Below are 26,596 nucleotides of genomic sequence, written 5' to 3' on the forward strand. Positions count from 1 at the left end.
CCATGATGGAAGATGAGTCACAGTTGGAAATATAAAAATAAGAAAATACAGTTAAGTATGATTGCCAATGGCAATGGCAATGAGACCACTCTCCACCAGTCCAGAGGCAGAGACCAAATGACATAAAAGCTATCAACTAAGGTCACCGTACTGCCTTCAACTTACCTCATAGTCAGCTTTAAAAGGTCTCGAAATGACAAATGTTAAATTACTCTGCGATCTTTTAACTCTCTGGGAAATTTCAAACAAAAGAAAAGTATGTAAAAACATTTTTTAGGCTTTATACCTTTATCTTTGGGTCCTTTATTGCTTTAAATAAGCCAAAGGCTTTTACTGACCCCTCATCTTGGATTGTCGTATTAAATGCAATTTCTCCTCTCATAATAATCGCATAATGATATATTTATATATATTATACTTATAAAAATAGAACCTATTTAGGTGTGCGCAGCTTAACAATTAACATGAACATATAAATTTATATGGGTTCCAATTCTCGCCATTTAGCGCCGACTTAAAATTATTCAAAGTCTTTGCCGTCACTGTTAAATCTGACAGGTTATTCCACTGATCCACTACTCTAATTGAAAAAGTATTTAGTCTATGTTTCGTCTTACACTGTTTCTTAAAGAGTTTTAATGAGTGACCTCTAGTATTATTAGATGGTGCTAAAGTAAATAGGCTCATCCAGTTTATATCATCTATACCATGCAATGCTTTATATACTTGTATCATATCATTTCTATCCCTACGATATTCGAAGGTTGGCAATCCCAAAGAGCGTAATCTATCTTCATAACTTAAATGATTTATATTCTTTACGAGTTTAGTGGCCCTTCTTTGGACAGATTCCAATTTACGAATATCTTTTTTAAGGTGCGGAGACCAAACACATGTAGCATATTCCAACAGTGGACGAACAATTGACTTATAAAGAGTAAGAAACATATCCTGATCCATGTAATCAAAGCTTAAGGAATGATGAATAAGAGATAAAACTCTGTGCTTTATTAACAATAGTACTAATATGTTTTTCAGACTTTAGATTTGACTCGAAAGTCACTCCAAGATCCTTTTCTTCATTCGCCTTAGATAACGCAATAAAATTTTCTGTATCATCCAACATGGTATAACGTTGTTGATCATTGTCAGGATTAATATGTAATATTTCAATTTCCACGTATTTGACCATTCACATGCTTGGATCAGCATCTCAATAACTTATAGGTCTACACAACATAAACTATACACACAACACAAAAAACAAATGACAGTCACAACACAAGTACATGTAACTTACTCAAACAGAAGGTACAAAAACCTATCTTTCAAAAAACCTGCCAAACCGAAGGTCCCCCAAACAAATCGTGTAAAATTAACGAATTGGGAGTCAGCTGCCTTAAACCTCTCCAGTGTAGAAAGGAGATAAGCTTTAGGTAACCCTCCCGTCTGTTAAAACCCAACATTAAATGGTCAAGGATAAGCACTTAACTCTCCCCCGATATATATAGGGTTCAGAGAAAATATGCCTCCCAAGAATTATAAATTGAATTTGTGGTTAAAGTTTTTAAAATTTTAATAACTTTCTTAAACTATCCTGGATTTGTACCAAACTTGGACAGAAGCTTGTTTATGATCATAAGATAGTATCCAGAAGTAAATTTGTTAAAAAAAAAAATTCATTTTTTCTGTATTTTACTTATAAATGGACTTAGTTTTTCTGCCAGGAAACAATACATTCACTCTGTGGTTAAAGTTTTTAAAATTTTAATAACTTTCTTAAAATATCCTGGATTTGTACCAAACTTGGACAGAAGCTTGTTTATGATCAAAAGCTAGTATCTAGAAGGAAATTTTGTTAAAAATTTGTACTTGTTTATCTGTATTTTACTTATAAATGGACTTAGTTTTTCTTCCAGTTAACATTAAATACAGTCTGCAGTTAAAGTTTTTAAAACATTTATTAGATTCATAAACTATTCTGGATTTATACCAAACTTTGACAGAAGCTTCTTACAATCAAAGGATAGTATCTAAAGGAATATTTTTATTGATTTTTTTCCTCATTTTTGTTGAGCCTGCGATTAACAGCAAAAGTAGGCGAGACACTGGGTTCCGCGGAACCCTTACAAATTTTTAATTATAAATCAGTTTCATCATACACCAGTATAGAAAATAATTCTCCTTCATCATGTGACTGTGAAATATCAAAATGTAGATATGATTTCTATGGCCACGTTAATACAGTGGACCTTAACGTAGAGAGGTTTTAACACTCTGAAAAAAGGACAAAATTTTGTCAGTCATTGAAAAATGACATTCAAAGAGTGTTGCCAGACAATTAAAGGTGCTCTTTCATTCTGTTTAAAAAATTGGTGCATGTGTACATGAGAAATTTGAGATAAAATCACAAGATTCTTCTTTGAATAAATGTATGAATATTGGTGATTTTCGAATGTCACATTTCGAAAAATATTTTAGAAATTTATACAAGGGTTAATATGTAATAATAAGTTTAAAACACTTTTGTGTTCATACCAGCCTAAAAAGCACCCATTCCTGAATGTGGTAGTTGTATGACTTAAAAGCCAACTGAAGTTCTTAGGAAAGTAAGATAGCAGGCTATCATATAATTACAACATTTTAGCTTGAGGCCTTCTCTGAACATATGAAGGTTCATACTATGTAATTGCTATTCAAACTAAATAAAAACACTTTTTGAGTTTCTGTTATGAAAATATAATATGTTAGATATTCTTACTGCTTTAAATTCGATTTTATTTAATGTATTCCATTATCATTCCAGAAAGGATGACGATTTCGGCTTCACAGACTCAGGGTGATTTGGAGACACGGTTTTCTCAATTAATACAACCCATTAGAGATCTGACCAAAAACTGGGATGTAAATATAGCTGAGCAACTGGAAGATTATTTGTCTGAGGTAAAAATAATAAAACATATGATGTAAGTATTTCAGTTTTAAAAGATGTTTTTGAGGGCAAATGACATGAGTAAATCTTCTTGAAATGGTAAAACCCCAAAACACAAAAGCACAACATTAGACACTTTCTATAGTACACTGGGTTTTGAAAAAAAGATTGTCTATGGAGCTGTATTCCTTGACAGATATTGATATATTTCTGCATTTTTGGCTATGACTTGATGAAAAAGGCTGATTTATATTGGTTTCAAAGATAAAACTTTGTATGTACATGTATAACTACATTGTACCATGAGGATTACATGCCATAATTGATATATAAAAATAATTTCATGATGTATCAGGTATCCTTTCAAAATTTTGTCAAGACTAAACATCTTGTTGAAATTTAATCATATTTGATATCTCATATTTTCAAGAATACTTGGAATGGAGCTAACAAACTTAATACACTCTAAAGGTGGTTTGTAAATATGTTTATTTACAGTAAGTGCTCAATTCCCACAACTGTTTTTTTATTGGCTGCAAAGTTAATCATCTCATTCTGTCATATGTTTCCAATTTATGTAAAAGTAACGTATAACCCATGAATAGAATTATAGGCTACACCTAATGAATCAACGCTATTTTACATATCGTACATATACTTGCTGCAAATATTAAATGTTTAAAAAATAGCAAATTTCATTAATTTAAAAAAAGTAGCTGACATTACATCTTGTAAATATTTATTTAGAGAAATATGGAACATTAATAAGTTATTATCCTTTGATATATAATAGAAATGGAAATTTTATAAATATTTTATGAGCTATCTAAATTGAAATGGCCATACAAATAATTCACGTTGGATGATACTGCTTTCCTATCACTTTACAAATTCTGTAGAAGTTTGCATTTACAGTTTTACTTTCAAATTCAAAATGTTAATAACAGATTTTATGGAAACGTCGAAAAATAAGTAATGATATATGATGATGTCTCGCAAGATAATGGGATGTTTGGAAAGATCTATAAATGATATAATTGAATGCTGGTTTTTGTTGTTGATTTTTATGAAAGTAACATAGAAATGGATAACAGTAATCGCCAAAATATACTGTACAGCACAACAAACTACACCAAAAATATACTGTACAGCACAACAAACTACACCAAAATATACTGTACAGCACAACAAACTACACCAAAATATACTGTACAGCACAACAAACTACACCAAAATATACTGTACAGCACAACAAACTACACCAAAATATACTGTACAGCACAACAAACTACACCAAAATATACTGACCAGCACAACAAACTACACCAAAATATACTGTACAGCAAAACAAACTACACCAAAAATATACTGACCAGCACAACAAACTACACCAAAAATATACTGACCAGCACAACAAACTACACCAAAAATATACTGACCAGCACAACAAACTACACCAAAATATACTGTACAGCACAACAAACTACACCAAAAATATACTGTACAGCACAACAAACTACACCAAAATATAGTGTACAGCACAACAAACTTCACCAAAATATACTGTACAGCACAACAAACTACACCAAAAATATACTGTACAGCACAACAAACTACACCAAAAATATAGTGTACAGCACAACAAACTATACCCAAAATATACTGTACAGCACAACAAACTACACCAAAAATATACTGTACAGCACAACAAACTACACCAAAAATATAGTGTACAGCACAACAAACTACACCAAAAATATAGTGTACAGCACAACAAACTACACCAAAATATACTGACCAGCACAACAAACTACACCAAAATATACTGTACAGCACAACAAACTACACCAAAATATACTGTACAGCACAACAAACTACACCAAAAATATACTGACCAGCACAACAAACTACACCAAAAATATACTGTACAGCACAACAAACTACACCAAAATATACTGACCAGCACAACAAACTACACCAAAATATACTGTACAGCACAACAAACTACACCAAAATATACTGTACAGCACAACAAACTACACCAAAAATATAGTGTACAGCACCAAAAATATAGTGTACAGCACAACAAACTACACCAAAAATATAGTGTACAGCACAACAAACTACACCAAAATATAGTGTACAGCACAACAAACTACACCAAAAATATAGTGTACAGCACCAAAAATATAGTGTACAGCACAACAAACTACACCAAAATATACTGACCAGCACAACAAACTACACCAAAATATACTGTACAGCACAACAAACTACACCAAAATATAGTGTACAGCACAACAAACTACACCAAAATATACTGTACAGCACAACAAACTACACCAAAATATACTGACCAGCACAACAAACTACACCAAAATATAGTGTACAGCACAACAAACTACACCAAAAATATACTGACCAGCACAACAAACTACACCAAAAATATAGTGTACAGCACAACAAACTACACCAAAAATATACTGTACAGCACAACAAACTACACCAAAATATAGTGTACAGCACAACAAACTACACCAAAAATATAGTGTACAGCACAACAAACTACACCAAAAATATACTGTACAGCACAACAAACTACACCAAAATATAGTGTACAGCACAACAAACTACACCAAAAATATAGTGTACAGCACAACAAACTACACCAAAAATATAGTGTACAGCACAACAAACTACACCAAAATATACTGACCAGCACAACAAACTACACCAAAATATAGTGTACAGCACAACAAACTACACCAAAAATATACTGTACAGCACAACAAACTACACCAAAAATATACTGTACAGCACAACAAACTACACCAAAAATATAGTGTACAGCACAACAAACTACACCAAAAATATACTGACCAGCACAACAAACTACACCAAAATATAGTGTACAGCACAACAAACTACACCAAAATATACTGTACAGCACAACAAACTACACCAAAATATACTGTACAGCACAACAAACTACACCAAAAATATACTGTACAGCACAACAAACTACACCAAAAAATACTGACCAGCACAACAAACTACACCAAAATATAGTGTACAGCACAACAAACTACACCAAAAATATACTGACCAGCACAACAAACTACACCAAAATATAGTGTACAGCACAACAAACTACACCAAAATATACTGTACAGCACAACAAACTACACCAAAATATAGTGTACAGCACAACAAACTACACCAAAAATATACTGACCAGCACAACAAACTACACCAAAATATACTGTACAGCACAACAAACTACACCAAAAATATACTGTACAGCACAACAAACTACACCAAAAATATACTGACCAGCACAACAAACTACACCAAAAATATACTGACCAGCACAACAAACTACACCAAAATATACTGACCAGCACAACAAACTACACCAAAATATAGTGTACAGCACAACAAACTACACCAAAAATATACTGACCAGCACAACAAACTACACCAAAATATAGTGTACAGCACAACAAACTACACCAAAAATATACTGACCAGCACAACAAACTACACCAAAAATATACTGACCAGCACAACAAACTACACCAAAATATACTGTACAGCACAACAAACTACACCAAAAATATACTGACCAGCACAACAAACTACACCAAAATATACTGTACAGCACAACAAACTACACCAACCACTAATACCTGACTTCTCAAAATGAATAGACAAAGAGAAGCAACACATTTTCTAGAAAGTCTGAATGGTGAGGAGTGGGGATTAAACCACTTTTACTTGCACACAAACCTCCCCCTTTTACTATTCATACTACCCAGTGAATCCAAAACACACAAAAAACCTTCACAGTGCAGCTTCCAACAGGATGACCTCTAACTTGATCAGTGAAATAAAAATGGCACATGATTTTGAAAGTTTGAAATAATTCACAAAATTCACCAGAAAAATTATCAACTGTTGTTGTATTCCTGACTTCATACAGGTACAACCAGGTTTTTGTGGTGGCAAAGTTCAGAGGTCAAGATCAAAAGGCTGGACAGTGTATAACAAGCAATAAGGTCTGTTCAGTCTTCATTAATCTTGATATGCAAAAAATAATCATGAAGAAAGGGTGCTCCTTACAGATCTTCAATGTAACAGTTATAAACTAGGTCACTGTGATATTGATGCAACACATGTTACTGTGAAAAGTCCCCACCAAGAGTTAATTTTCACACAATTCCTTCATGCATTCTGTATCTCAGGCTTGAGACTGAAAAACTAATACTGGACTATGTATTCTATAATAGACAACTTTTTAACAGAGTAAGTTATGTATTTTCTAATTTAAGTTGAATTGTGTTTCCTTTTTAGCTAGAGAAGGTGACAATAACCTTTGATGGAGGGTTGACAACAATGAACTTTGCTGAAGCAGCTATGGTAATTCAAGGTTCAGCTTGTGTTTACAGTAAAAAGGTACACAGTGTTCAATATATATAATGAATTAATTTTAAAAATTGTGTTCTGTGGTGCTTAATTGCTTTCAATAAAAAAATTACTTTGTTTTAGAAAATTGTCTTTAGAGTATTTTTTTCCCCAAAGTTCATTTAACATGATTGTAAATTGTGAATGATTTACAGGTCCACTTACTTTTTTTCTGATAACATGTAACATGTACTTTGTACTGTACCAATACTTAAACATGGAATTCTTCATTAAGTTTTCTTTGCTTGTATGAAATGGAATGGTTATAAATATTTGATTACAAGCTTGATAGTGTTTAGTTGTACATGTATACTCAATTATAAGATCGACAATACAGCTTTCATATTTTCCTGTACTTTGATATTTTACTGTACTGATAAGCACAGAGCATAATAGGCCCTAGGTTGCATATATTTACCATGGATATTCATGTACAATATGTTTAAATTGATATTTTTCAGGTTGAATATTTATATACCTTAGTATATCAGACTTTAGACCTCCTTGCAAATAAAAAGTAAGCATTTTATGTATAGATAAGTTTGATAACAACTACTGTTTACGTTGGAATTTTCATGTGTGCTTTAGTTTTGCTATCAGTTAAAATGTGTGAAAATTTATCTTTTATTCATTACACAGGTTAATAGGGTTTTTTATGCCCCTGTTGCTAGGCAAAGGTTATATTAATTGTTACCCTTGACCTTCCCTCCCCCTCACGTCCGTCCCATTTTTAGCTCACCGTTCCTTCGGAACTCTGAGCTTTTGCCATCACTTGGCGTCCGTCATCGTTGTCCGTCTCTGATACTACTGAACCAATTCCAACCAAACTTAAGCTGAATGATCCTTAGGGTATCTAGAATAAAGTTTGTGTTTTATTTTCTATTTCGTCAAAAAACATGGCTGCCATGGCTAAAAATAGAACATAGGGGTAAAATGCAGTTTTTGGTTTATATCTCAAAAAGCAAAGCATTTAGAGCAAATCTGACAGGGGTAAAAATGTTCATTAGGTCAAGTTCTATCAGTCCTGAAATTTTCAGATGAATCTAACAACCCATTGTTGGGTTGCTGCCACTAAATTGGTATTTATAAGGAAATTTTGCAGTTTTCGGATATTATCTTGAATATTATTATAGATAAAGATAAACTGTAAACAGCAAAAATGTTCAGCAAAGTAAGATCTACAAATAAGTTTATATGACCAAAATTGTCAATTGACCACTTAAGGAGTTATTGCCCTTTAAGGACAATTTTACACAATTTGTTTATCATGTTTTCTAACTTTAAAAAATCTTCCCCTCTGAAACTACTGAACCAAATTAAACCAAACATAAACTGAATGATAATTAGGTTATCTAGAATAAAGTTTGTGTTTTATTTTCTGTTTCCTCAGAAAACATGGCCGCCATGGCTAAAAATAGAACATAGGGTAAAATGCAGTTTTTGACATATCTCAAAAACTAAAGCATGTAGAGCAAATCAGACAAGAAGTTGAAGTATTCATTAGGTCAAGGTCCACCTGCCCTGAAATTATCAGCCAAATCAGGTATCTAATTTTTAGGTTATTGCCCCTGAATTGATGATTTTAAGGAAATTTTGCAGTTTTCGGTTATTATCTTGAATATTATTATAGATAAAGATAAACTGTAAACAGCAAAAATATTCAGCAAAGTAAGATCTACAAATAAATATGATCAAAATTGTCAATTGACCCCGTAAGGAGTTATTGTCCTTTAAAGACAATTTTTCCCAATTTGTTCATCTAATCTAGTTTGCTTACTTTAAAAAATCTTCTCCTTTGAAACTGCTGAATCAATTTCAGCCAAACTTGGGCTGAATGAGTTTCAGAATATCTTGTATAAATTTTGTATTTTATTTCTTTGTACGTCAAGAAACATAGCCACTATGGCTAAAATGGAACATAGGGGTAAAATGCATTTTTTGCTTTTGAAGAAAATATGACAAATACAAAGAACATTTAAATGGCATTTTTAAGCCACTCATTAATATATATTGAAAAGCAAAAATAATCATCGAAGAAAGATTTAAGCAAAAAATTACAGGTGAGCGATTCAGGCTCTTGAGAACCTCTTGTTGTTTCAGCACTCTTAACTTCATCCAAATTTTATAAAACTCATACACATTGCTAAGACCCAAAACTCTCAGACAGAGTTTGAATTTAGGCAGTGAGTCACTTACCGTTCTAGATTTATGCCCCTTTTATAACTTGGAAAATTGCTAATTTTTTCGTTTCCACACTCTACCTTAAGTTTGCCTCATGCAAATTATATGAAACTCATACTCAATGCTAAGAACCAAAACTCGTTGACAGAGTTCAAATTTGGACAGTGAGTCACTTATCTTTCAGAGTTATTCCCTTTTATAACTTGGAAAATTGCAAATTTTTTCGTATCCGCACTCCAACTTCAGTTGGCCTCATGCAAATTTTATGAAACTCACAATGCTGAGAACCAAAACAGGCAGACAGAGGTTGAATTTGGGCAGTAAGTCACTGTTCTAGAGTTATTCCCGTTAACTTGGGAAATTGCAATCTGTCTTAAGTTTGCCTTATCTTAAACTAGCAAGGACATCAAATGCTCTCAAAAAGTATTTTCACGTATTATAAGCAAGCTTGAATGAATGGCATTCCCCCTTTTTACACAGTCAATGATAGTTTGCTGTGGTCTTCTACCTGCTATTTATGTTGTAATGTGCATACAACTTATTTTGGTAGAAAACAGAAACAAGGAAATGAAGATGGTAACAACAATGACGATGATCAGGGGGACAATGAAGGTGAAGATGAAGAGGTATTTATCTGTACTAAATTGTATCTGGGGATATTTTTTTGGGGTGGGTTGGAAGGGGTGAGGAATAAATACTTGAATATTCACCGTATGGGAGCTACACCGGATATTGGTACTAGCTGAAGTAGAGAGAGGTTGTAAAATTTGGTAATCACAGGTCAGAATTCCAATTTTTTATGTATTTGTAATTATTGCATGTGTCTAAAGATTTGTATAACGATATGTTGGAAATTGATCTGTTTTCAAATCATTTAGAAATATTAAGACATCAGCATAAATAATATCTGGAGATAGAAAACTACTATCTAGTATCTCAAAAATGAGGCACTTATTAGTTCAGATCAAGAAAAGTTGCCGGCTTAATGCTTCTAAAAATTGGATATTTCTTGCTATTATTCAAATATGCTTCACTATAAATACACAAGACCATAATTTTCATGAATAATCTTTAAAAGTTATGTAAATTACAAAGATTCAATAGTGTACGACAGCTTGCATTTTACAACCTCTCTCCGCTTCAGCTAGTTCCAATCTCCCGTGTCTCTCCCATAGGGCGATATTAATAGAAAAGTACCAGTAAGAAAATATTAAGTTTTCAAAATTGACATGAGAATACTATGATTGAATTTGTATTGCCTTTTACTGGTTTGTAATGTTTGATATTTTGTGTACTTTCAGTTTCTCACACTGGATGACATACAAGAACACAAGAATATTGTTTTGAAAGAAGAAAGTGAAGATAAGGTAAAATCATACTAGATATATATATATATATATGTATAGGAATGTTTAGTTTGTTTGACTAAAAATAAATGCATTTTTTTACATTGAATTGACTAAAATAAGAAAATGAAGAAATATATCAGGGATATGGTAGTCTGAGTCATACTTTTTTCCATATACCTGAATAAAGCAGAAATTGCAAAGCTTTTGGCAGTACTTTGATATTTGGGAAATTACTGTTATTCAATAATTCTACTTTCCTATTTAGTGAGGAATGTTTGTAGCCAGACATTTGAAACATGTAAAAGATATTAAGAACAAGTATTACGAACAAGTCAGTATTCTCTTTGTTAAAAAATGTGGTGATATTTACAAATAATAGCATTTATAGGCATTCTGCACAACTCAAATAATATATATCTCTGGATTTTGTTGAAATAAAAGTTGATATTTCAGTAATTAGGGCCCCGCCGAATGGCAGACGCCCTATAGTGATCAGTCTGTCCGTCAGTAACAAATTGTGTCCGCTCTATATCTAGAGAACTGTTATGATTTCAAAGTTTATACTTGACATGTATATTAACCATCACCAGAGGGTGTGTCATAATGTATGTACAACTTCCTAGGTCAAAGGTCAAGGTCAAAAACTTTGGTTTTAGTTGACAACCCCATGTCCTATGGTAAAGATCGTGTCTGCTCTATATCTTGAGAACCGTTATGATTTCAAAATTTATACTTGACATGTATATAAACCAACACCAGAGGGTGTGTCATAATTTATGTACAACTTCCTAGGTCAAAGGTCAAGGTCAAAAACTTTGGTTTCAGTTGACAACCCCATGTCCAATGATAAAGATACAATTTTTTACCACATATTATTCACAGCGGGGCCCACAGAGATGGCTCCCATCTCAATGATATCTAGTTTTTCATGTGTCTATCATTTATGAAGAGACTTACTTGCATTTTCATGTTCCTATGACATATTAGATTTGTGCTCTTTTTTTTAGTCCATACCACCTATACCACAGATGCCTCTATCCTTAATTCCATTTGATGACTGTGATAAGGGAGATAAACCACTTCTTAGGTAAAGCATGTAAAGTGTAATACAACATTGTAAAGTAAACAGCTACTTATTGTCAACATACTAAGTAAAGTAATTAAAAAAAAGATGACTTTGTTTAACTTTAATTAGTCCTTTTTTAATCATAGTCAAATCACAAGTATATCATCTTTTAATTCATAATGGACAATTTAGTATAGTTAAATGCATGCATATACATGGAATTCAATATAAAATTTAAAAAAATTTTCTCTCTCAAAAAAAAAATTTGTGTTGGGTATATGATTTTTTGGGGGATTTTACGTTTGGCACTAGAGTTTATGCATCCAGTTCACCTTGTCAGTTTTATGCAGACCCATGTTCATATTCAAAACATTTTTTTTTAATATGGTTGAACAATAATACACTCAACATTAAAAATTAATTCAGGCATTAAAAATAACAGCAAGCTCACTAACAACATGACTTACAACAACAACAACAACAAAAAACAGAAAATTCAACTTAACTATAAAAGAGGCTGCAAAAAACCACCAACTGGTCCTCAGGCATAGCAAGCTCACATACAAGATGAATTACATATAAAAACATGAAGTTAGCTATAAGAGGCTTCAACAATTCAGCAAGCATGACCTCAGCCATTTGTTTCCTGGATGATTTTTAACAATTCTTAAATTATCATTTTAACCATTAAAATGGATATTTACCTCTTAAACTAGATCACAAAGCCACTACCTGAATAATCTAAAGAATCTAAAACAATGGCCTGCACATAATGCATCACCATGATTTGGTTCTTATAAATCTTTTTCGTACCATTTCAGTAAATCAGGAGAAGTGTTAGCCAGTAGAAATGACTTCAAGATGAACACATGTTCTGTTCACACGACGGGAACTTTACTCCTGGATATGACCCACTTAGCACTCCTGGAAAAATCATTACAGATGTCTTTTACTACACATGGTAAGGAAAAATCAATGGTCAATTAAACTTAGAATTAGTTTCTAGAACTTCGTCTCCAAGTTGATGCAAGTGAAATTTGATTTGTATCCAAAAAAAATTCTTATTTAACCAAAATTTAAGCCACAATCATTGTATTTATTGATTTGTACCTACTGTTTCTCATCTATAAAAAAAACATAGGTGACGTTTCTTCAACTATAACAAAGAAAGTAAAACAGTCTAAATTTAAGTCATTTTCTGTAAGCATCAAAATAGATTGAATTCTTTTTTTACACATTTAAATGACTTCTAGATTTATAGTTAATATGATTAATGATTCATCTATATGACCTCTAGATGCAACATGGTTATTTTTTGTCCTTGAGTTTCAGTCTTATTGACATATGCTGCACAACTTCTTTTATTCATAATTAATGAATTATGCAATTGTATACATTTTGAAATATTACAATATGTGTATTACCGAGGTCCGTTTTATTTTCAGAATCGATGCACATTGATCCACATCTTACAGACTCGGAACCAAATGCTATACCAAACAATGTAGACCAAGCGAACATGTCAGGTATTAACTGCCATCAAAAGTGCATTCTGATATCCCTGTGTCTGTTAACGTACCACAAGCAAAAACATGAAGAATCAAATATGTGTTGTAGTCAAACCATTTGTCAACTTCATATCTTTTAGACAGTACTGGTTGTAGGAATTCATTTTAACGTAAAAGTATTTTGATGGAACATAAAGTGATATTCTTTTTTAGAATTACAAAGAATTTGTTACGGATAAAGTTAATGCATCAGATTTTTTTCAATTGCTGGCATTGGAATAGAATGAGCATTAATTTCTTAAGTACCAATTCATTGGAATGATTTCATCCACAGTATTTGACAGTGATTTAAATTGTATGCTGTTATGATATCTGATAGTCAGAGCAATGCTGGTTTAAGTTTAAACTGGTATTAAAGGGTCACAATAACAAATATTTTAAAATATTCCTATTTTGAAATTTACATTGATGCATGAAAGTTTATACTTGTTATAATTTATGGTAAAATCCAAAGAAGTACAAGTAATACGTTCATACTTAGTTATGATTTCAATCCTACACCAAATCAAAGAATTTTTAATATTTGACTTTCTTGTCAAAGTGGTCAAATACAGCAATCTGTCTTTTTGTTATCACCTATTCAATAATGATTAATGAAAATTGACCATAGTAATCAATATAAAAAAAAAATGAACAGGAGATATCAGACTAACCATTACCAGTGATTTAACCCTACATTAGTTAGTAACATCTGTTATAAACCCAATTATTTGTATTTGTAGTTGATCATGAGGATAATGATAATGCATTTGAACCACCTCTGCTTGAAGATGTTATGGACATGCCACAGTCAGATGATAACAATATAGACATGCCACCAACAGATGAAGTAGATGGTGGTCCACCTGTTGAAGAAGTTCACCAAAATGCCATGGTAAGTGATACATTATACAGTAGACATAGTTACACTTATATGCAAATTTGTCCACCAAGAACCATTAAAGTCAAATAAGTTCCCGCAAAATTTTGCGACAATTTAAATCATTTGACGTCATAATTAAAAAATGAATGAAAGATTGGCACCTTAAATGTTATTTGGAGATGCCAGAAAGTTATTCAGAGACTGATCCTGGGTAATTCAGAGTCAATTCAGCTAAATACCCATAAGTGTAAATAAGTCTATTCTACCCCAGATTATAACAGCAAAAAGGATATACAGTTCATGGTGTTGATATGTTTGTCCATTCCTGATATGTCTGAAATTACACATATCTGTTGAATATAAGAAACACATGAGTGTCCAATAGATTTATTGATGGGGCAGAGGTTTTTGTCTCGCCTGCAACGAAAGTAGTGGTAGGCAAGACAGGTGTTGTTTTCCTGCGACTTCGGGGTCAACAATTGTTTTCTGCTTAAGTTAGTTTAATAGAAACTACTTGTGATAGATCAATGATATTTTGTATAAAGTTGCGTTACTATCAGTACATATCAGTTTGACGACTATTTTGAGGCCTGCCCCTAAGTTATAGTCCAGTGACTTTCAATTAATTACCAATTTTCATTGTTAAGTTCTCTGCTTAAGTTAGTTTGATAGGAACTACTTACAATAGACAACAATATTTTTTATAAAGTTATAGTACTGTCTGAAAATCTCAGTTTGTTGACCATTTCAAGGCCCTGCCCACTGGTTCATATAAGAATAAGGAGATGTGGTATGATTGCCAATGAGACAACTATCCACCAAAGTTCAAATGAAGTGGATGTAAGCATAGTCCAGCGACTTTGAATAAATTAGCAATGTTGCTGTCCATCAGATTGTCTTTTTCTGATTTTATGCAGACAGGCGAACATATCTCTGTGTCAACAGTTTATTATAGCTGTATTGTATAATGTAACATTTCAATTTTTTTCATAAACCATTTCTACAGGAAACTGGGGATGCTACTACAGAGGATATTGTTGAGTTGAAAAGATCGAGTAGAAATAAACAAGTCAAGATTATACCTCCTAAACAGGTAAGTCAAAGTAAAATAAAGGTTCTTCAAAAATACATGCAAGTTATTTTGTCCATTCAGTATTTCGCAATAGAATATATACAACTTGCATGACAAAACATAGCTTTACTATCCAAAGACTCTTTAAAATTAAGGAAGTATGATTTGTTTATGAATGTCAAAGTTAAAGATGTGACCAAAAAAGTACAAAAATATACCCGTGACATCTGTTATGAAGTAGTACACATAAGAGAGGTTATCTCAAGAATAAATATGCTATAACTGTAAAAATATAAATCTACACCATTATGCCCGTACTTGCATGGATTACCAGCTAACACATAATAGCCATGTAAGAAATTTTCTTGAAATTTTCTAGGGAACTACAATTACGAGCATCTTAAAATTTGTTATTGGGCCTTGTGTGAACATGCTTTAATGTGTGATGCATTTTCAGATTCATCACTCTTCAACTTACTTTCTACTAATTTCTTAAAGCAGGGATTTGATTAGTGAGCAGTAGCTTACAGTTTTACATGTTAAAATTAAAAAAAAGATCAAGGTACAATTACAATGTATTGATTGTTTCAGCATGTTTGTGTTAATGATTATCTATGACAATAATGATAAGTATATCAAAACCTTAGCAATCACAAATTAAAATTCATATGATTGTCTTATAGTTATTATATTATTGTGTAAGGAAGCTGTGTATGTTATGTTTACAGAATGTTAACTTATGGGAGCCAATAGAACCTCATGATGCTGGTAAAATAGTAGAAAGACCTTTCAAAAAAGGTAATCATCATTTTGGGAAATATCTGTAACAATCAGAGTTATCTCTATTTATTCACAAATTGGACTTTTATGATTTATACTTTATATGATGACTTTTATGTATGTTCTAATGTACTGTATCTAGTTACCATAATCAGATCGAGTGGAGTGAGAAAGATTGGTATGAAAGTATGAATGATTGTGTTAAATTTTGTAATGCCTGAAAGGGCCCTGTGATTAGGAAATAAAGAATATAAATTTGAATTTGTAATATATTGATGCTTGTTTCTTGGTTTTGGGAAAATTGTTTTGTTGACGATTTTTTTAAATTTAAAAATATCACACTTTGCAAATACCAAATATATACATTTCGTTGAGTATAAGAATTTATAGACAGGAATCAACTTTGGAAGAATGTTAATGAGACTTTATTTAATGTACAAGGAAATTCCAGAGAACATTTAATTGCAGTTCTTCATAGAGAGGTGATGAATCAATGTCGGTTTATCATTTAAAAGAGCAGCAAAGATTCTTATAATTTTGGCAATTATTAGCATTACTTTCCATTGTTGACCAACATTTAGAGTGCAAAAATAAACAACTAATAATGAGAAAAGGTATAATAAAGCTGTTTTCTGGTGAAGTTACTAGCAAACATTTTTAAAAATTCTAAGAAAAAGATTATATTTTTTCAGGTACATCTTTTTTGAGAATACCAGCATGTTTAGAAGATCCTACAAGTAAGAAGAGGAAGCGCCATCCTGCTCCTCCTAAAGAACTACCTCTAACAGAGTTCATTATGCAACAGAGTAAGATTTATTTTAAAAAATACTAGTTCTTGGTTCATTGATGAGATTTGATTTGATGTATAAAGTGCTGTTGATGGACAAGATATTGGAAAGTTTTTGGAAAGTTTGCTATAGCTTGCTATAGCAAAAACTTTCCTAAGGCATCGGCCTCAAACTGGAAGTGACAGACTATCTTACTTTAGGATGTGTGTTCTACTCCTAGATAATGTAGTACTGGTGTTTGACAACTAATTCTAGGAAGATGCTTTTGAAATTTTGAGTTACTTCTATTTTGATTAGCTTACAGTTTGAATTAAAATGTACTGAATGTTCATCGATAATTCAAATAATTCAACTTCATTTTGAAAATGGCTATCACAAACACTACTTCGCGGATCTGTGCTGCGCGGAAGGTAAAATCAATACACATCTACACAAGACAGCAGTTTCTACATTATGCTTTTATCGGTATTCCCCAGACATGCGTGAGATCCATATCAATGGGAGTACTATAATCCCAGTTTCAGGGGTTTCCTCCCGTCCTCCGGTTGAAGAGAAAATAAATACCGTTTTTATAATATTTCATGAATGAAAATTTTTCGACGCTTACTACGATTTTTACAATGTTTATTAAAGACGTAAAAGCCTGAGTGTATCGAAAGTATCCCGGTGTCTCATCTCGGCCCACAACAAACTTGGACAATAATAAACTCAACCTATTACATAATCGGCATCAGAAAATCGGACTATAACAAAATTAGTAATTATACTACTTGCTATTAAGTCTCTCAAACAAAGTTTGGAGACTTATTGTTTTGCTCAGTTCTTATTATTTTTCTTCTTGAGGTCTGTTTAGGGGTATTTTGAGGGGCCAACAGAATTATGGGATTTATTTTTTTTTAATTTTCAAATGACTATAACTTGAAAACAGTAAGTGATAGACACACACGGTTTTCAGTAATGATCACAGGATCATAAAACAAATCAAATGAACTATAGTGGGAGTCCCTCTGGATCAGCCCCACCCCCTCCTGTATGAGAACTTGTAAATGGTTGAGATCCCCACCCCTAAACCATATATATTCTTGTATGGGACAATAAAACAAGTCAAATGAAATATAGGGGGAGTCCCTGGGTGTCACCCCCACCCCATCCTGTTTTGAGAACTTGTAAAAGGTCAAGATCCTCACCCCGAAACCATATATATTCTTGTACAGGACAATAAAACAAATCAAATGAAATAAAAGGCAAGTCCCCTGGGGTCACTCCCACCCCCTTCCTGTTTAAGAACTTGTAAACGGTCAAGATCACCACCCATAAACCATATATATTCTTGTATGGGACAATAAAACAAATCAAATGAAATATAGAGGAAGTCCACAGGGGTCACCCCAACCCCCTTTCTTTTTGAAAACTTGTAAACGGTCGAAATCCCCACCCTGAAACCATATATATTCTTGTACGGGACAATAAAACAAATCAAATGAAATAAAAGGCGAGTCCCCTAGGGTCACTCTCACCCTCTTCCTGTTTAAGAACTTGTAAACGGTCGAGATCACCACCCATAAACCATATATATTCTTGTATGGGACAATAAAACAAATCAAATGAAATATAGAGGAAGTCCACAGGGGTCACCCCCACCCCATCCTGTTTTGAGAACTTTTAAACGGTCAAGATCCCCACCCCAAAACCATATATATTCTTGTATGGGACAATAAAACAAATCAAAGGAAATAAAAGGTGAATCCACTGGGGTCACTCCCACCCCCTTCCTGGGAATGACTAATTATGGGAGCTTTGTTTGGGCATGGAAGTATTATATTGACAGGAACTACAACAATTAATTAGCACTTATTTATAACCCGGGTAGCACTGTAGAAAAGATATGGAAACTGTCTTATTAGTACGCTGTCGTTAATTTCTGTTGTGACTATCTGCGATGCCACGGTCATAAATTGACCAGAGATACTTCTTATCAATCACATAGTTTTTATCCAGACAGATTAACATCAATACCTGTCAGAAAACACCTTTACTTATTTCAATCGCGTAGGTTGACATTTATTCATGAACAACTTATTTAAACAAATCGACTGATGCATAAAAAATGAAAATCGGCATAGAATTAATTATTCTACAACGATTCAAAATAGTGAGTGACATTATTTTATTTCTTCAGGGGTTAAGTTAAAACTGTCAAAAGGGTGTGTTCCGGTTACTGCCGGGTCACGAAAATTTTCTTAATAAATATATACACTGTGACGACCCGATTAATGTATATAGCAACGGACCTGGATTACCCTGGAAAGTAGAAATTTTCAGTTTTAAATGCGAAAATTAATCGATCAAGGACTTAATATCACAAAAATTATACATAACAAATATGGTTAAAAAATAACGCTTCTCGTTATTTATAAAAAAAATCATATATATATAAGTGGGTTTAAATTTTTTGACATTTGTGAAATTCAAAACTGCTAAAATATTCGTATTTGAACGAATTTTATCTGATAATATGCAGCCGGTGTCAGTATTTCTATTTGTCATTTCAGAATGTACCAATCATGACTAATGATTTGACCTGTATTTATCAATTTGAGAAAAAAACGAGACTTATAAAATGTTATGGAATAGCTAAAGCATCTCTGTCCCATAAAATTTTATCACTATCTGTCCAAATGATGCTAGTAAATATTATTGAACAGTTGCAGTACTTACAAAATTTCAACACATCAGGGCTCAGCTGAAACATTTGTATACCAACCAATTATCTGGATTTAGAGCGAAGCTTGATAATTTCTACATTTATTTCAAATCACTTTGATCTTTAATTTTTATCAGAACGATCATTTTACAATCGTCTTAAATATGCATGAAATGTGTGCCACTGGAGTAAACAGTAATTATATCATCACAACTTGGGATATATATTACATATAGTGCAATTTCTTCCGAAAAATAAAACAGTAAACATGGGGCATTTATTCAATTAATATGGTACAAATTTCCATCGTCAATGTGTTTTTCTATAGAATTAATGATGTCTCGCACAAATCCATCAATCTATCAAACGGCACACATATGCAGATGTAGGGTAACGGAATCTGCCGAGGTTTGCCGATTGCTGTTTCCTAAGAATTTATCACAACTTCCGTTTCTTCGTTTGTTTCTGTAATCGCGAAAGCAACCGAGAATGATGATATTGTAGGGCACCACACACTGGTGTGTAAATAACGTGCCATGTTTCAAGCTAATTAACATGTCATTAAATTGTGCGCTGCATCGCAGATGAAACGTTTGAAGTTGGGTCGTAGTAGTTCCTGTCAATATAATACTTCCATGGTTTGGGAGACTTCGTAACAGCATCATGTTACAATTATTTCTTGTATTAAGTAATTTTTTTTTAAAGTCAGAAAAAAAGTTAAACACCCAATCTACACATTTTCAACCTATTTGAAATATTACACATCTACCGTTGCAAACTTTCCAAAGGTGCTATCCAGCACTTTGATTCTTTAATGGCAACATAACCTTTTTTTTACGAAAAAAACTCTTTGAGGCCACCGGTAAAAAATTATTTGTTTGATATTACCTACCCATGCCTCATAGGGTTGAGTAGGTAGGTAGGGACTGTTGTTTTTTTTTTTCGGTTAACAAGATAAGTTACAAGTTTTAGTCATGAAAACGACGTTAGAACAGGAAAAAATCTTTTAAAAAAGAATTGAAACGATTTGTGTCATAAAATTTTTCGGGTAGGCAACATCAAACATTTTATTTTTGGCCTGACATAGGCTTTTTTATACTTTCTTTCGAGTAATTTTACAAACATCAAGTGGATATACAATCATAAATGACCAATGTCCGAAAATAAACCTTCCTTTTTACAAACATCAAGTGGACAAACAATCATATATGACCAATGTCAGAAAATAAACCTTCCTTTTCTACCCTCCCACATTCCTTTTAATGGAAAAGACCATATCAGCAATGAGGCATAATCATTCAACGTTTGCAGTATTGGATTAATTAAGAGATGTCTATCTGTTCACTTCTGATAACTGTTCCAAGAACAGTATTGTTTGATACTTAGATAGTGAAAATACTGTCTTCAAATCATTTTTGTATACTAAGGAATGAATATCCCTTTCCAAATCATTTTTGTTTACTAAGGAATGAATATCTGTTTCCAAATCATTTTTGTATACTAAGGAATGAATATCAGTTTCCAAATCATTTTTGTATACTAAGGAATGAATATCCGTTTCCAAATCATTTTTGTTTACTAAGGAATGAATATCCGTTTCCAAATCATTTTTGTTTACTAAAGAATGAATATCTGTTTCCAAATCATTTTTGTATACTAAGGAATGAATATCAGTTTCCAAATCATTTTTGTATACTAAGGAATGAATATCCATTTCCAAATCATTTTTGTTTACCAAGGAATGAATATCCGTTTCCAAATCATTTTTTGTAGAGCCTGCGACTTTTGTCACAGAAAGCTCGACATAGGGATAGTGATCCGGCGGCGGCAGCGTTAGCTCACTTCTTAAAAGCTTTTTATTTTAGAAGGTGTAAGGTCTGGATGCTTCATACTTTGTATATGGATGCCTCATGTTACGAAGTTTCCGTCAGTCACATGTCCAATGTCCTTGACCTCATTTTCATGGTTCAGTGACTACTTGAAAATAAAGTTAAGATTTTTGTAATGTTAAATTCTCTCTTATTATAAGTAATAGGATAACTATATTTGGTATGTGTGTACCTTGCAAGGTCCTCATGCCTGTCAGACAGTTTTCACTTGACCTCGACCTCATTTCATGGATCAGTGAACAAGGTTAAGTTTTGGTTGTCAAGTCATTATCTCAGATACTGTAAGCAATAGGTGTAGTATATTTGGTGTATGGAATGATTGTAAGGTGTACATGTCCAACTGGCAGGTGTCATATGACCTTGACCTCATTTTCATGGTTCAGTGGTCAAAGTTTAGTTTTTGAGTTTTGGTCTTTTTTTCTAATACTATATGCAATAGGTCAACTATATTTGGTTTATGGAAATATTTTATGATGTACATGTCAGTCTTGCAGGTTTTATTTGACCTTGACCTCATTTTTACGGTTCATTGATCAATGTTAAGTTTTTTATGTTTTGGTCTGTTTTTCTTAAACTATAAGCAATAGGTCAACTATATTTGTTGTATGGAAGGATTGTAAGCTGTACATGTCTGCCTGGCATGGTTCATCTGACCTTGACCTCATTTTCATGTTTCATTGGTCAGTGTTTAGTTTTCTTGGTTAAGTCTGTTTCTTAGAGACTATAAGCAATAGGTCAACTATATTTAGTGTGTTGAATGGTTGTAAGGTGTACATGTATTTCTCGTTTGGTTTATATGACCTTGACCTCATTTTCTTGGATCATGTTAAGTTTATGTAATAGTTGTAGTAAAGCTTTATATTTAGGACTATCAACATAATATCAATGGTTAGTAAAGAAGGCAAGACATTTCAGTGTGTGCACTCTTGTGTTTACTAAGGAATGCAGCTTAAGTTGATGTGATGCTATATAAATGCTTCAGACTTGGGCAATATGTTTTCTTGCTTGTTGTTACTTTATTAGGATAAGTGTTTAGTTTTGTGATCTGAAGAACAAGAGGTGTTGTTCTGGCTTGAATATCATGAAAAGGACATAAAAACGTTATTTGACTTCAGATTATAACTGGTATTTATATGTGAAGTGACAGATATATAATAAACTATACTATTAATGTTTTATCAAATAGATTCACAAAGATCAAAGTTTCCAAAGAACAAGCTGAAATGTCCAACATTTCCAGAGTTTGAACAGAAATATTATGAAGAATACAAGAGAAGATTATCAATACATAAAAATGAAAGAAAAATGAGGGTAAAATACAATTTTTTTTTTATCTTCATTTTTTGTTTAGAGAGGCTTTCTGCCGTCCTATTGTAAATCTGTCTGAAAACTTGTGATTTCTCTGCTGGATACTGATACAAGTTTGCTTTAACCAGTTGTCTTGTAAAGCATTAACACAATAGATCAATAAATACTGATAAGGTTGATGTTCACTAACCCCAAAGGTGACATGGGTATTGAAGTATGGTATTGTCAAGCAGTAAGACCTTCAGTTTGGTTGTGAGGGGTAAAAAAATATGCAGCTACATCTGTCAGGAATGATGGTGTGAAATCTAATTCACAATTTTAGGAGTCATGTCAAATAAAGTATGAAAACACACTGACTCAAATATCTGAATATATGTATTTTATCCAGTGGAAAGAAATTATTAAAAAAAAACAATTTTCTGTATGGCAAAACATTTTTTATTTTGTAAATAAATTGTTAAACAGCTAATTGTCATTTTCTGAAATTCAAGTTTTTTTCCCCAGACATTGGTACAAGAAGATGTTGAAGAAGAAGAAGAAGAAGAAGATGATGTTGAGAATATGATAGATGATCCTGGCGGTATGAATTATCATTTTATAATGGAATCAATACATGTGTTAAACAATTTACATGCAAATAGTTTTTATCAAGGGCCGTTTGAAAATATGCCAGATGTTAAATAAAAGTTCTTCAGATGATACTGATCATTTAAGAAATTTTTTCCAAGTTTCACATTGTACTTGATAGAAATAATTTCATTGTATGGTAAAAAGGTGAATAATTTTCATTCAGTCTTCTTTACAGGCTAAATCAATACTTCCACTATGCTTTTCATACAGTTTCACCATTTCTTGTGGTTGTGTCTGCCTTAATTTGTTTAAGATCATGGTTCAATCCCAGGCTTGGTCAAACCAAAGACTTCAAAACTGGTAATTGCTGCTTTTCCACCAAGTGTGCAACATATAAGATCAATAACTGGTCGGCTCTGAGTTGGAATAATTTGAGTACAGTAATATGTATTCCTGCAGACTATAACTTTGTAAGCATGCACATTAAAAATCTGATTTTATGTGTTAGTCCAAGTACAAAGCAAGGGTATATTCCTATCTCATTAGCATGTAATTTTCCTGAATATGTATGTCATATTTGCCATATGATGTTAAAGCCAGTAATCAGTCAAACATACATATACCTATTCACGCAATGCAGGGAAATATAGAATTTATTTGTATGGGCTTTAGAAAAGAAATAAAAGCCAGGCTTGCTGAGCTTTTCTCCTGATGTAGTGAGTACAAATAAATTTTATATTTTCATACACTGTACAAATATTGTTTTTATCCCGCAATTTAACAAGCTTAATCATATAGATTTTTTTAGATCCCACCCATTAAAGTTGTGTTTCAATGAAATTGACATGACTTAAAGTTGGACCACGAAGGAGGACCACAAATTGAACTCGTGATATCAACAGTAATTTAAACATAACCTTACATTTGCAACAGAAGCAGGATGCCTGGAGACTTTGTGTTGTTTGTTCACTGTATTTTTGTATGGAAGAAAGTTGGATTGCATTTCTGCTTTACAAATGTACCAAGTGTTTTGGTAATTTATTATATTTCATATTCCAGATGAAGGGCTAGGATTTGATGCAGGAGACAATGTAGACTTAGACGAGTCACCATTGATAGATGATAAACTATTCCAAGCCATGGAATTAGCTATGGAGTCACACCATGCTGGATTTGAAGTTTCAAGAAGAATGAGTAAGTTTGTATACATCATACGAAATGTTACTAACTGTTATTCCAGTCTGAATAAGAAGATACCCAAGCTGTATTGGTTCCATTTTGGTGTTTTAAATTTTTTTTTCATACAATTTTTTCTTTGAAATCCTTTTAAAAAAAACCGCTTGCAGTTGCCAGTTAGATTTGTGCTAGCTGTTACACTTTTCAAATTATAAGAGGCTAACAGATTAATTGCTTCTACACAATGTGCATTGAATATTTATTTTGCTATATGGATTAAGCTTTCAGGAACATGTCAGCAAATTGTTCATAACTCTTGCAGCTTCCAAGCTATATTTAAAAAGGCTAACAGAATGAAAAATCACACTTTTACATGGTGTGTCAAGGATAATACTATTTCAGGCATACTAATCCACAATTGATTTTGATAAGCAGTTGTCCAACAATCTGCATGGTGATAATTGTAGTCATATGTTGCTGTGCTTAGTGTAGATCTCTTTTATCTTTGCTGTATGCTATTATCATTTGCATAAACTTTTTTTTAACCAGGTGAGGCCCAAGTAATTGACAAGTCCACAGTTATAAGTGATTATGAAGAGCTGGTCCGACAGCATGTGGTAAGAAAATGCCAACACAGTTTATACCCCACAATAAAATTGCTTTTGGCATAAAGGTCTAGCCTTAGATTTTTATAAAGATATGGTTATGTTAATTATTTAACATATAAGAACTTGCTACTGTTGATGGTCATGAATAGTCAACAGTGATCTGGAAGGATTTTTTCTCTATGGGCCCAGGGCCCCCATAAAATAAATTCAATGGGCCATTTTTAGAATGAATGGGCCATGTTGTCAAATGAGTGGGCCATTCGTTTACAATAAATAATTTAAAAATAAAATGTATATTTCAGCAACGAGGCAGTGGTACTTACAGTACCTTTATGATTCTAATTGATATCATGGTTATTGTTCCTGTGCTTTGTAATTTCAATTTCAATGAATATACAATAATTTCTTCCAAACCGGGCAATATTTACGATAACCTTTATTTACAACTGGTACTGTTACCTTGTTCATGTTCATGTTTTTCTTTACAGTAAATTTGGGTCTTCGTCGATTGCCATACTTTATTCCAGACGTTCTGTATTAGAGGACGTTTCTGGCATTTCCTCTGCACTTCTTGTATTATTATTACTTCATCACGATGACAAGAATAACAGTAGAGAGTAACATTAATTGATAAGACACAACAACAATTCGCTGAAGGCATGTTTACAAAATGTTCAAACGAGCCAAAGACCAAAAAATTGACAAGGACAGTTAAGCGCCTTTTATGGAAACAAATACTACATTCATAAAAAGGCTTTTGGGTTTTTTAATCGAAATAATAGCAAGCTTACTTAAAAGATTATAATTAGAGAAAAAATTCGACTGTACTAGCCAAATTTCACAAATTTAAATTTGTTCATTTGTCACCCTATGCGACATTTATGGTCGAAAAGCGCAATTGGCGCATGGCGCACGTCCTTCCCGATCACTGAGTCAAGAGTAAACTAAGTATTTCATATTAAATAAAATATGATGTTTCTATTTATATGTTGACATTTAACTGCATTCAACTGATTAGATACTTTTTTCAAAGTTTGGCAAATAGAATCCTAGGTCTTTTTTTTATAAAATTTGGTTTATTAGCTACCTGCGATTCCAACTTTAGCAGCATATGATTTTTTTTCGTATTTAATTCCATACTATAGACATCCATAGTGGTATATCAACAATACATTTAATGCATTTTGTTACATTGTTTAATACAGTTCAAGAACATTTTGATAATCATGACCTACATATACATTGGCATGTTATCTGTTGTATTGCAAAAAGTTTAAGT

At 32.5% G+C, this 26,596-nt stretch overlaps 1 protein-coding gene across 1 annotated transcript in view; it reads left to right on the forward strand.

Moving 5' to 3' along the window:
• Positions 1-26,596, forward strand: part of LOC127705861 (condensin-2 complex subunit H2-like) — a 32,955-nt gene that overhangs the window by 125 nt on the left and 6,234 nt on the right. Inside the window, exons 2-17 of the mRNA XM_052210212.1 lie at positions 2,807-2,943; positions 7,286-7,387; positions 7,858-7,913; positions 10,128-10,203; positions 10,879-10,944; positions 11,934-12,013; positions 12,814-12,953; positions 13,438-13,518; positions 14,283-14,434; positions 15,429-15,515; positions 16,223-16,292; positions 16,967-17,080; positions 22,842-22,966; positions 23,468-23,543; positions 24,593-24,727; positions 25,259-25,326. Of these exons, the coding sequence (XP_052066172.1) occupies positions 2,812-2,943; positions 7,286-7,387; positions 7,858-7,913; positions 10,128-10,203; positions 10,879-10,944; positions 11,934-12,013; positions 12,814-12,953; positions 13,438-13,518; positions 14,283-14,434; positions 15,429-15,515; positions 16,223-16,292; positions 16,967-17,080; positions 22,842-22,966; positions 23,468-23,543; positions 24,593-24,727; positions 25,259-25,326 (1,560 nt within the window). The 5' untranslated portion in view covers positions 2,807-2,811. The remainder of the gene's footprint in view (positions 1-2,806; positions 2,944-7,285; positions 7,388-7,857; positions 7,914-10,127; positions 10,204-10,878; positions 10,945-11,933; positions 12,014-12,813; positions 12,954-13,437; positions 13,519-14,282; positions 14,435-15,428; positions 15,516-16,222; positions 16,293-16,966; positions 17,081-22,841; positions 22,967-23,467; positions 23,544-24,592; positions 24,728-25,258; positions 25,327-26,596) is intronic.

The sequence above is a fragment of the Mytilus californianus genome, unplaced genomic scaffold (assembly GCF_021869535.1).
Source record: "Mytilus californianus isolate M0D057914Y unplaced genomic scaffold, xbMytCali1.0.p SCAF_6, whole genome shotgun sequence".
Classification (NCBI taxonomy): Eukaryota; Metazoa; Mollusca; class Bivalvia; order Mytilida; family Mytilidae; genus Mytilus; species Mytilus californianus.